This window comes from Heteronotia binoei, chromosome 13 (assembly GCF_032191835.1).
Source record: "Heteronotia binoei isolate CCM8104 ecotype False Entrance Well chromosome 13, APGP_CSIRO_Hbin_v1, whole genome shotgun sequence".
Taxonomy (NCBI): Eukaryota; Metazoa; Chordata; class Lepidosauria; order Squamata; family Gekkonidae; genus Heteronotia; species Heteronotia binoei.
This window is the reverse complement of record NC_083235.1, coordinates 38966593-38979400: the sequence shown is the minus strand read 5'-3', so window position 1 is coordinate 38979400 and position 12808 is coordinate 38966593. Positions and strand designations below refer to the sequence as shown.

The following is a 12808-nucleotide window of genomic DNA, read 5'->3' as shown; positions in this document are numbered from 1 at the left end:
ATCAGATGTTTGAGCCACAAGACAGGAAGGAAAGACGACAATTGGATGGGGGATAGGAGGAAGAAGTGAGGTGGAAAGAAAGCAACTTTAACTTTAAATGCACTCTGCAAGCTGCCAGCTGGCTTGGCAAAGTGATTTTAAGAAACAAATACCTTCTCCTAGCCAGCCAATTGGGGTGGTGGGGGCTTTGAGAGCCACACAATATGTGTGAGAGGACCATATATGGCTCCCTAGTCACAGTTTGGTCACTGCTGCCCTACAGCATTGCCATTACAGCTGCAGCTTGATAGCTCTTTCCAATGTAGCAGAAAGCCGTCTGCAAGAGTCACTTAGTGGTTTGGTTCAGTGACAGATCAGGCTGGAAGCAAAATCAGGAAAACAGCATTCTTGATTCACATCATGCATACATGAGGTCAGACTGAGGGCTCATGCCCAAAGGTCAAGTCTGAACCCTGGTACAAGGAAGCACATGAGCTTTTATAGCTTGCATTGATCATACATCATTCAGGATAATACATCATACAGGAATAGGGTGGAGACCCACACTTGAGTGGTGCACCTCAGGCACTTGGTACACGCTTTCCAGACATGGTCTTTACCTTTTGCATTCACAACATCTTTTACCACATAGTTTCCTGTGTAGATGAAGCTAACCATTTCCCATGTATACTGAGGTTTTTGGCCTAACCAACAACTTCCCGTGTAATGCATCTAATGTCAGCAAGTGTCACTGCTTCACATCTTTAAGCGTCTCCAGGAATTTCTCCCGGGTTGCCATATACTTCTACATTCTGTTTCAGCAAGCTCTTGGCAAGAAGCAAAGCACAGCTAACCACAAAGCTGCTTCTTCTTTACGGTAGGCCACAGCTTCAGTTCTCTTTTGCAAGCCGATAGACAGATTTCACATCACACACACTTTAATTTCTTTCCCTGCATTCCCCAGGCTTTGGGGCCTCAATCAATTTTCCTTAATTAATTCTCCTGGTCATTAAATTCAACCTGCCACACCACCACCAAGGCAGCTAGTAGTTCAACAGACACTTGCTTTTTAAAAAAAGAGCCAATTTATAGTGCCTATTGCCGCTTTGTGGGCTTTTGAAGTACAAGTTGTTTCTCATTTGGTCTATGAATTCCCAAACTGGGGTAACAGTGTGAGAAACACTGCTCTAAAAACAGTTTTCAGAGAGTTAACACTGTCCTTTCCACTAGGCAACATTAGAGCTGCCACTGTCACTGTGGATATTATATTACTGCAGCAGCTTCTACAATTAAGTTCATAATCATGAAGTATTAGCTACAATTGATGGAGAGTACAAGACCACTAAGATTCTGTCTTAGGACACTGCTGTTAGAAGCCAGCCAAGAATACAGGGATTTAGGGAGGCATGGGTTTTCTGAGGAATTACTGGCAAAGTACGTTTGTTTTTTTTTTATAAATAAATCCCAAAAAAAAACCAGATCAACCAATATTAAATGTCAAGATCTTACAAAGAGTGATAAATGTGGGTACGATCCTTGCCATTCCCAGTTGAAGGATTAAGTGGCAAATGGAGGGGATAAAGAAAGATCTTGTTCTTCCTGAGACTCCACACAGCATAATGAATGAGATGGCTTCTTGTGTCCAGATCAGAGTTGGGAGGGACCAGTAGCACATCAAGAATAATCATCAGCCCAAAGACAGCAAAATCCAAAATTCAGACTACAGTTTGTCACACAGCCTAGGAAGGCAAATAAAGGCAAATAACTCCAGTAAAATTAAGGCCATGAAGCTGGGGCTGCCTCTTCTTTTCTTCAGATCTATGAGAAATCTATGGAGTCTGGATTATATCTTTAATGAAACATAAGGGCAAGCTGTTCTCTCCCTACTTGGAAGAACTGCTCAGCAATCAAACCCCTCAAGCCTAAATCTCCCAAAACCTAAATTCACCAGTCTCTCTCTCTAGTTCTGCTTTGCATATAAAGCAAATGAAACTAATGCTGATCAGCACTCACTGGTCTCTGCAGCATCCTCCTCATTTGACTCCTTAGCAGCATCTTTTGAAGCATCTTTGGGAAGGAAGAACACAGACCCAAGAACAAAAACAGAAAATAGAATTCATGAAGCAGGAGTCACCAAAAAAACAAAACAAAACCCTGAGCACACAAAGTACAATGCAATGACTCGCAAGCAGATAATAGTTTCCAGTCTTAAAGCAAAGTGAGACAAGTAGGGGTGTGCATTTGGCTAAATTGCACCCAGAAAAATATCCAAAAAATACAGTGTCAGTATTCTCCAGATATTCTTTTAGACACTTTATTTGGCTGTTTTTCAGCTATCCAAAATGGTGGTGCCCCCAAAAAATCCCCAAAATATTTGGGATTTTTTGGGGCTGCCATATAAGTCCCTTTATAAATGCTTTCAGAGTTCACTCACACTGTGGAGTCACAGCGTGGAGAAATCATTTAAAGGGAGCATGATCCCTTTAAATACCTTTTCCCACCTCCATTTGTTTCAATGTAGGATGGAAGCACCATCTTTGGGGGCCTATAGAATTGGACTCCCTGGTCTAATCTTTTTGAAACATTATACCCTATGGAGACCAATGGTCCCCATATGAAGTCAAAGAATTCTGGATTTCCAAAAAATTCCCAAATCCAAATACCATACCAGTACTGGGATTTGGAAATATCAGAAAATACCATTTTTTTTGTTCAGTATACTTGAACCTGAAAAACACTGGGATAGTTTGCACTTCTCTGGACAAGTTATTTCATACTAAGCATAATGAATGAATGTGGATTCAATTTGTCATCAGCACACATGGTCATAAGACACATCCTATGAGTTGAGACAAATAATCTAGAATTCTGCTTCTGAATATAGGGCTCTCCACTTTGCTACCATAAGTAACAGCCATTGGTATACACATCTGTACCCATTCATAAGATATGCTGGACAATGTGTAGCATGTGGCATACCTGGCATTATACAATGACTGATACACTGTCTGCCCAGCCAGAAAGATACTGTTGTAAAATTTCCAGCTTCCCCAGACACAACCAAAACCAGGTGGGATTTGGAGATTTTCAGGCAAGCATTTGATTAAAAGACAGAAAAGCTTGTATCTACCCACCAAGAATCCCTATCTACAAACATACATTACCTTTTCAGTATTCAGTTTATGCAATCCCTAACATTTTCACAATAAAATCTGTAAAACAATTTCAATCTGTTACTCCATACTCTTTAGACACCCCCCCCAAGATGCTCAACAGTTCAGAATTCTCTGAATACCCCTTCCAGTCTCCTTATATCTCCAGCTAACAACAACAGTACCAACAACAGTCTGAAAAAGCTATGAAGGTACTAATGTCAGCAATCTGCACACACATCTAACCATTAATTCTGACAGAACAAAAGGAATGTGTCTACACAACAACAATGTCTCTATTATAACATCTTCAATCCTCCTAAAAATCTATGTCCATCTCTAGCTAATATTTGCTACCATGAAGAATTTGGCATGCAGGACTTGCATTCTATCCTTACTTGACAGAGCGTTCTTTTTTGCTGGTTGTTGGGGAACGTTTTTTCCCGGTTGCCCCATTGTCATTAGCGGCTTAGGTTTCCAGGGTACGTTTCCTGTAAAGAAATTATACACATGTAGTGATATGAATGAAACCAGCCTCATTACTAGCTCTGCACTGGGCATCTCCTTGTAATAGGGGGTGTGTTGTATGGGATTCAGGGATATAGGGAGATCTTATTCTTCTTGTTTCCAGTTCTGCATCTGCAGACAGTTGAGAAGGGACAGGTGATGCTACAATGCAGAGAAACACACAAGGACAATCTGTGTGCCACTTCTATGCCCATTTTATAAGATGAAAAGAATGAGGCTGAGATTCTCAACCTGACCAGATGATTCACACATAAATCCAAGTCAAATCTGAAAGTATAGCAGCGGGGATCGATATAGATCAAAATTAGATACATAAATAAATAGATAAATGAAATCAACCTGAATAGGCTGGGTTGGGGGGGGGAGCTTGAATAAAGAAAGTTTAAAAGGCATACATGATGTGAAATCTTCCCCTTGCCTTGCTTAAAAAGTCCCAGGCGAGTTAAGGAAGCTAGCAGTGTGGTCAGCTTGTGGGAACAAAGAGCAGCAAACAGAGAATTTGAAATTGCAACATGCTAAATGCTTACTGGAACAGAAATATCTATACATTGTGCCCCGGGAGAAATTCCTGGAGAAGCCCCAAAGATGCTAAGAATAACATGTGTATTATACCGGAAAATTGCCGTTAAGCTTGCCTTGTGATTGTAAATAATAATGCCATACATGGAAAGTACCTAAAAGCACCAACCCTGCTCCGCCTTGCATCTCCACCCAGTTCCTGTATGATTGATCATGCTGATGTATTAGAATTACAGCTATAAAAATTTGTGTTCTTCCTTAAATCGGGGTTCAGACTTTTAGATCCCGGCACTAGCCAAAAGTCTGACCCATGCATGCATGTTATTTCAATAAACAGCTGTTTTCCTGATTTTGCCTTTGGCTTAATCTGTCACTGACCAAACCACTAATTACATATTGCAGGGGGTTCCTGCTACAAAAGGATGCATTGGTCAGTCTTTTAAGGATTCCACAGTAAACCTATAACATCATGGATAGTTACATGTAAGTTTGCAAGGACACTGTGGTTTCCTGATATTCCAAGCAATAGTTAAAAGGTAAAGGTATTCCCCTGTGCAAGCACCAGTCATTTTAGACTCTGGAATGATGTTGCTTTCACAACGTTTTCACGGCAGACTTTTAACGGGCGGGTTTGCCATTGCCTTTCCCAGTCATCTATGCTTCCCCCCCCCCCCCCAACAAGCTGGGTACTCATTTTACTGACCTTGGAAGGCTGAGTCAAACTGGAGCTGGCTACTTGAACCAGCTTCCGCTGGGATCGAACTCAGGTCGTGAGCAGAGGGCTCTGACTGCAATACTGCAGCTTTACCACTCTGCGCCATGGGGCTCTTATAAGCAATAGTTAAGCAAACCTGAAGAATAACTATCCCCACAACTGTTAACAAAGCGAGTCAAGTCTCTGAAATTTGAACATGCTGATTTGTATCAAATTAAGCACCTTCTGTTTTCTTCTCCTGGGGCTGAGCCACAAGCTGCTTTACTGTTTCTTTAAGGACAAATGCTTTTTGATAAATTGTATGTATCAAGTTTTGATCCAAATCTATCTTGGGAATGAATACATCTTTGATAGAGGACTGCCGCAGTTTAGCTGCCTTCTGAAATAAAACAGAAAATTGTGAAGATTCACACTCTGTCAACTAAGGATTCCCGTTATCTTGAATGTAACAGGGACGCTTCACTCATTATGAATCAACAAAGACCACCAACTTACCACCCAGCAGTATTTTCTCATGCTTGGTCAAGTGTAATACTACAAAATGTCCCATGTGTTGTGAAAGTTGAGTCTTATCACACAGTAACATATGTGTTTCAGCACATGCACAACCAACTAACTCATTGTTGGGATTTTCTTTGCAATATGTACTCCTAGCTTAGTTTGGTTCCTAGTGCTGGTTCTGACCTTTAAAAAAATGAAACAATGTGGGGCCTGAACAATTACCTCTTCCCGTACAAACCTGTTGAGATTATCTTCACAGGTCCTGCTCTAGGTGCTCCACTCTTTAACATTAGGGGGAGTGGCAACCAGGCAGAGGACATTTTCAGTGGTGGTACCCTGTTTTTAGAACTGTATCCTGAGAGCCATTAACCAAGTATCTCTCTTAAGCCTTCTACATACCTGGCAAAGTCTCCTGATCCTTCATGGGCTTTTGCAACATGGGGAAGATATTTCCTTTCTTCCTTTCCTATGGTTGACCACAGAATCTAACTTTTCAGCTGCTCCTGGTTTAACTTAAACACTTCTTCAGTGTTACATTGGTGTTTTCAGTTTCCAACTATTTTTAATATATTGTTTTGCTGACTGTAAGTCATCTTGTGCTGATCCAACATACCCACTTGTGAGGAGGTATGGGAGGGGGGATCTCAACTTCAAGTACAAGCTGACAAGGTATGAACTTGCTGAGATTGAGAGGAAAAAAGATCTTGTGGTCATAACAGGTAGATCAATTAAAGTGTTAACCCAATATGCTGCAGTGGTGGAAAATGCAAACTGTACGTTAGGGATTATTAGGAAAGGGACTGAGAATAAAATGTCTCATGTTGTAATTCCCCTGCGTAGATCTATGGTGCGGCCTCATTTGGAATTCTGTGTACAGTTCTGGCCACCATATCTCAAAAAGGACATTGCAGAGTTGGAAAAAGTACAGAGGAAGGCAACCAAGATTATTAGGGGGGTGGAGGAAAGGTTGAAGAGTCTGGGACTTTACAGGTTAGAAAAGAGACAACTAAGGAGGGGGGTGGAGGGGACATGATAGAGGTTTATAAAATTATGCATGGGGTGGAGGAGAGTTGATGAAGAATTTTTTCCTCCAAAATACTAGAACTCAAGGGCATACAATGAAACTGATGGACAGAAGGTTCAGGGTGGACAAAAGGAAACACTACCCACAGAGTGATTAAAATGTGGAAGGTGTAGTGATGGCCACAGAAATAAACAGCTTTAAAGGGGGATTAGATGGATTCATACATGGAAAGTCTATTAGTGGCTACTAGCCATCGTGACTTAGAGAACCTCTGAACCCCAGAACCAGAAGGCAATATCAGAGAAAGGCCTTGGCCTCTATACCCTACTGTTAGCTGTCCAGCAGAACTGGTTGGCCATTGTGTGAGACAGGCTGTTGGACTGGTCTGATCCAGCAGGGATCTTCTTATGTTCTTATTACCAAAATAACAACCACGTGGAAGCTTAAGATAACCCTGATTGAATTACAGTAACCCACAGACCACCAAGTCATAGTACTACACACAGTGCAAATTATCTGTCTGACATTCAGAATTTATAGAATGCCAGGTCTTATAAGCAAATCTTGTTGTCCCAGCCTATCAAAATCTATACAAACTACCATAGGCATAACCTGTTATAAACAGATGAAAACGCATGACATTCCTATTCTACCTACATTAAATCTAATGAATCAAAGTTCTAAGCCTTTTAGAAGAGGCATATACAGAAAAGTTGAACAAAACAGTTTTTACCTTTAAAAATGTAATGTCATCATCTTCTATCAACATCATTTCAATCTGGTCTCTCTCCCCCTGGATTTCCTTTTTCTTCCGGCCCAAGATGGTATGGACATACTCAAACTTGTCTTTAACTCTTTTCTCTTCTGCTGCAACGTTGGTCATCGCTGCTTTTTCTTCTTCTTTAATTAATGCTATCATTTCCTGGAACTCTGCCCTCAACAAATCCATTTTGCGAGCAGCTATCTCCTGAAGAGAAACATTTGGAGATAGTTCACAGACGGTCAAGTGGGTAATGGGGCCAAAGGGCAGTGCACCACACTGTCTAAAGTGGTACAGTCTGCTGTAGTCTGATTTTTGTAAAATATCTGTGCAATCCTACATGCAGAGGATGGGCTCAAACTGCAATCACTCTTCATAGGCTCATTCTCCGGGATTATGAAACTCCCAAAAATTCAATAAAGTACTTCAAGTAACTACTGAATAAAGCTGTCTGAATTATTCTATCAATTATATATTGCATTGTTATCCTGTCCTTCCTCCAGGGTACTAGCAGTAGCAAATAGAAATATTCCCTTTTATCTTCTCAACAATCCCACAAAATAGGTTTGAAATAAGGACTGGTCCAAGGGTGCCCAAGGAGCTTCAGAGGACAACTGAGGACTTGCACCTGGTCCATTGTAGTCAAACAGTCTAACCCAGGGGTGTCAAACATGCAGCCCAGGAGCTGGATTAGGTCCCCAGAGGGGTCCTATCAGGCCCACGAGCAAACAGCTGTTTGCTTCCTTCTCCAATACAGCTTGCTTTGCCAGGCTTGCTCAATCACACAGGAGCTACAGAGCTAAATGCTCTCCTGGATGCAACTGGGTTTGCCTCCCCCTTTTCACTGTATTCATGCCTTCATGATCTAGTCTTTCTCAGTAGGAAAGCAATGTGAACTATTTAAAAGAGGAATAACAAGCCAGTGAGGTGGATGAGAATGAGAGTGTGTGTCCAGGCCAAGTTCACCCAGCACATTTGCTTTCTAGGCTGTGGATTTTTAACCTAGGCTTCCCAGATATGTAGACTGATTCTGATCACTATACATGGCTTTCTTTCTATTCTTGCACTGCCTCATAGGAGTTGCAGTTATTTTTCTGGGAAGATTATAGTTTTGAAGACAAACACATAGCCCTTACTCTGTGTCATGATGCCTCCACATGTTCTTGACCAGCATACAAAACAATTTATGTACAAAAGCTCACAATACCCAGCCATTTCTCCTAGGTTCTAGGCTCAAAGAACTGACCATGAGATTTCTGTAATGAATGTCTATAAATTAAAAGTAGGTTTGCTTTTACAGATATAAACCTGAACAGCAACCGAACAGCATAAGGAAGATTGCTACAGCGCATACAGCGTCTCCAGATTTTGAAGCAATAATTTAGAGTTAAATAAAGAAAATATTGCAAGAGTGCTTATCTTTTAAGCATGTTTTATTTTATTTTTTAAAAACGTTGTGTTTGTCTCTGTGTCCTTTATAAAATGTATCTCTCTGCTACCTGGCATTACATCTTATGACACAGATGGCTCATCCCAACAAGGTTTATGTCAGATCCGGCCCTCACAACAAATGAGTTCGACACCCCTGGTCTAACCACTACACCATGCACTCTAGTGCTAACTCACACTCCAAATCAAGCTGTAATTAAAATAAATTAACTTACACTGATTTGTTTCTGCTGCACCCGTACTTGATCCAAGGACTGTGAAGCTTTCTCATTTAGAGCATAGAGTTCTGTCAGTCTGTTCTTCAACTGAGACTGTTAAGAAATAGAATGTTCAGTTTTAGAACATGAAAAACCATTAGGGCTACCAGTAAGGCCCTGTTCTGCTCCAAACAACACTGCCTTCACCCACTTTGAGCAGTGAAAGGTCAGAGAAAATGCTGTTGCAGAGTAGAGTTGACTCATTCTCAGGTTACAAAGGTCAAATTTAAAGCCAAGGTTTGTTCTTTTTAAAGAGGGAAAATGGAATATGACTTCTCAAGTTTATACATGAAATGTATCCTGCTTTCTTACCTAAAAGGATTCCAAGCAGATCTCAGAGAACCAGAAGTACAGCAAAATCAATAAACAGACGTGCAGCATAAAATCTGTCAGTGTCAGTCAACAGTGCCTTATAAAATTCAAGTCTGGTCCCATGAAAACTCAACCCTCAAATCTCTCCATAGCCTAAAGGCCTTTCAAAATAGGAGGATGTGGACCAGCTTCTAAGAAATTCATTTACCAGCAAGGCTCTCCCCCCCTCCCAGTTATAAAAGATGACCCAAGAAAGCTAGTGACCCAGGAATCCTCAAGATGGTGCCCATGGAGAACATGGCATCCACCATCTCCTTTCCTGGCACGCACCAAGTGGTTTTAGAAAGGCCAGGTAGGGCTTCTGCCAAGCAGGTCTTCGGAGATCAGACTGCTATACAGATTTTTTAAAAGTTGCTTCAGCATCAGCTGCCACAACACAAGAACCTTCGCTGTGACAGTAGAGGTAAGCTGTTGAATGTAAAATATATAAATAACACATTCATTTTAAAAAGTCTTCAGTTTTAAATGTTGAAGAATTCGACATTTTGTGGTTGGCGGCCTAGCCTTCTATGGCAGCCATTTTATAGTTGCTCCAGTACTCTGTGTCAGAATTCCAAAAGTGCCTACAAGCTGAAAAGGGTTGGGGACCCCTGTAGGAACCACTTGCTAAAATTCAAGCAATGAAGGCCAACCAAGCAAGGACTCCTCTCCCAAAGATAGATGGGAAAACATAAGGGCCATTTGCAAACCAAAACAGGAGACTGAGAAGTAGATTTTGTGATTAACTGAGCTCAATGTCATATACTGAGATGAATCTTTGTGAGACAGTGTAAAATATACACAACTTTGAGAAGCTTTCCCATAACGAGTGTGTGGAATGAAGGGGAAATCTCCCGACCCAATGCCTGGACACAGAATTCTGCCCATTTCTCAATTCATCTGAAAACAGGTCTCTGCTTACCCCATACCCTGACATGAGTAGCCCAGGCTAGTATGATATTGTCATATCTTGGAAGCTAAGCAGGGTCTGCCCTGGGCTGGGTAGTATTTGGATGGAAGACACCAAGGAATACCAGGATCACCATGCAGAGACAGGCAATGGCAAACCACATGTGTTAGTCTCTTACCTTAAAAACCCTACATGTTCACTATAAGTTGGCTGAAACTTGACGGCAAATCTCCCCCCAGCCTAACCTCACATAAACACTTCCATGTTTGTCCATAATTGGATGACAGTTGGTATTTCCCAACTGGCTCGGCCACTTCTTTCTTCATGTCATTTCTCTTTACCTGACTGGTACTTCTGCACTTCCCAACAAGCTGAAGTGGCACTCTGTATACCATCTCTTTGGGGGTTTTTGGGAGGGGGGCAACGTCTTCATGGAGCTTCACAAAAGACTGTGCAACACTGGCTGGTACTCTTCAGACACGTTTGCATGTCTCCGCAAGCCTGCTCACTTCCAGTAATCCCAGGGTATCCATACAAACAACTATGACCACTCCACCACCCAAGTTCTCCAGTAATTGCAAAGAACCCCCCAGAGCTGAACAGGTCAAAAACTCAGTCGGAATCAACACCCCTTCTTGTATCCAATAAATCCAATATCTTCTTCTTATTCCCCCCCCCCCCCCAAATACTCCTGTCCCTCAGGGCTTTAGAGAAAGCATCTGGACTGAAGGCCCAAGAGCTCCCTCACTAATATGGAACGGGCCACCCCACTTCCCACGACTCACCTCCTTGGCCCCCTTGGCCTCTTGCATAGGGACGCAGGTGCACAACTTGTGCTTGACCAGGCATATGCAGCAGATGCAGGCGGCGTGTTCCTTGCAGTAGAAGTCCAGGAGCTTGTTGTGGGTCTGGCATTTCCTCTGCTGCAAGTCCTTCATGGGCAGGGATAACTGGTGGCCTTGGAAGGCTGGGCTGTCCAGGTGAGGCCTCAGGTGCTCCTGGCAGAAGGAGGCCATGCAGGTGAGGCAGGTCTTGGCCGCCTCCGCCTCCAAGCAACTGTCACAGGCCACTCTGGGGGGTTTGCTTCCGTCCCAGCCCTTCTCCTTGGAGACCTCCTGGGTGCCCTGCAGCTGCTCCACCACCTTGCACAGCACCGTGTTCTTCTTCAGCTCCGGCCGGCTGACGAAGGTGCTCCTGCACTGGGGGCAGCTGAAGGTGCTGGCTGCCCCGTCCCCCCAAGTCATCTCCAGGCATGGCAAGCAGAAGTTGTGGCCGCACGGCGTCGTGACCGGGCTCTCGAAGACGCACAGGCAGATGGAGCAAGTCAGCTCCTCTTCCAAGCCTGCCAGGGAAGAGATGGACGACGCCCTCAGCAGCTCCGCCATGGCCGCACCGAAGACAGGCTGCTGCAACTGCAACGACGAGCCAGCACAAAGCCGAAGAAAGTGAAACTCAACGCGAGCTAGCCGCTTGCCTATTCCTAGAAATCACGTGGCAAGAGGGGCGGGCGCCGCCAGTTAAACATCTCTCGAGAGCGAATCTGAAAGCAAACTGTTGCTCGTTGGCCCTTCGGCAATTGCTCCTTCCTTCCTCTGGATCATGCTGATAGAAAGATTGCAGAACGGCCCTCCTTCCTAACGACCTCTTTGCAAAGACGGCAGGTCCGCTACGCGTGGGCTCCTCTTTCCATGGCAGCGCTGGCCTGAGAGGAGCGAAGCCGCTTGCAAGTTCTGCCTTGTGTGCAAGTCATGCAAGCGCTTTCCGGGAACGCGGTTGCTCAAAAGTCAGCCCAACGGAGTTTGGCAGAACATATTCCCTTGGGCAAAATGTGCTTTGGACTGTAATCTAGATCTCTGGGTGCTTGACGTACGTCTACTGTCTATATGCACGAGCTGATTTGCTTTAGAGACAACTGTTTTTTTCTTGGATGGACCCAGTTGCAAACGAGGGCTTTTGTGCGATATGTGAATGTATCCTTAAACCAGAGATACGCATTCTGTGACTCGCAGCTTCATTCACTTATAACTATAGCGAGCTAAACGAGCCACTTCCAGGCCGCTATACGTGCAATAATATGAAATATAACGATTAACATCAAATATATAACTTTTAAAAATTCCCAATGTGCTAGGTTGCTAGTCTCCAGGTGGTGGCTGGAGATCTCCCGGAATTACAACTGATCTCCAGATAAAGATCAGTTTCCCTGGAGAAAATGGCTCCTTTAAAGGATGGGTTCTGTGGCTTTGTATCCTGCTAAGGTTCCGTATCTCCCCAAGCCCCGCCCTTCTCAGGCTCCACGCCCCAAATCTCTGGGAATTTCCCAACCCACACCTGGCCACCATATGAAAGTTGTCTCTCCCCAGCACTGTTGGACATGGACAGACCTCTAGGGTTGCCAAGTCCAATTCAAGAAATATCTGGGGACTTTGGGGGTGGAGCCAGAAGACTTTGGGGGTGGAGCCACGATCAAGGTTGTGACAAGCATAATTGAACTCCAAAGGGAGTTCTGGCCATCGCATTTAAAGGGATGTCACACCTTTTCAATTCCTTCCTTCCATAGGAAATAATGAAGGATGGGGGCACCTTCTTTTGGGTCTCATAGAATTGGACCCCCTGGTCCAAACTTTTTGAAACTTGGGGGGTATTTTGGGGAGAGGCACTAG

General features: G+C 43.4%; 1 protein-coding gene across 1 annotated transcript in view; it reads right to left on the bottom strand.

Annotated features, from left to right (window-relative positions):
- TRIM25 (tripartite motif containing 25) overlaps window positions 1–11858 on the bottom strand; it is a 28731-nt gene extending 16873 nt beyond the window's left edge. The window contains exons 1-6 of the mRNA XM_060252277.1: window positions 10931–11858; window positions 8843–8938; window positions 7152–7385; window positions 5116–5272; window positions 3530–3622; window positions 1993–2046 (exon numbers count right to left, since the gene is read on the bottom strand). Coding sequence (XP_060108260.1) covers window positions 1993–2046; window positions 3530–3622; window positions 5116–5272; window positions 7152–7385; window positions 8843–8938; window positions 10931–11530 — 1234 coding nt within the window. The 5' untranslated portion in view covers window positions 11531–11858. The remainder of the gene's footprint in view (window positions 1–1992; window positions 2047–3529; window positions 3623–5115; window positions 5273–7151; window positions 7386–8842; window positions 8939–10930) is intronic.
- Window positions 11859–12808: the final 950 nt, after the last annotated feature.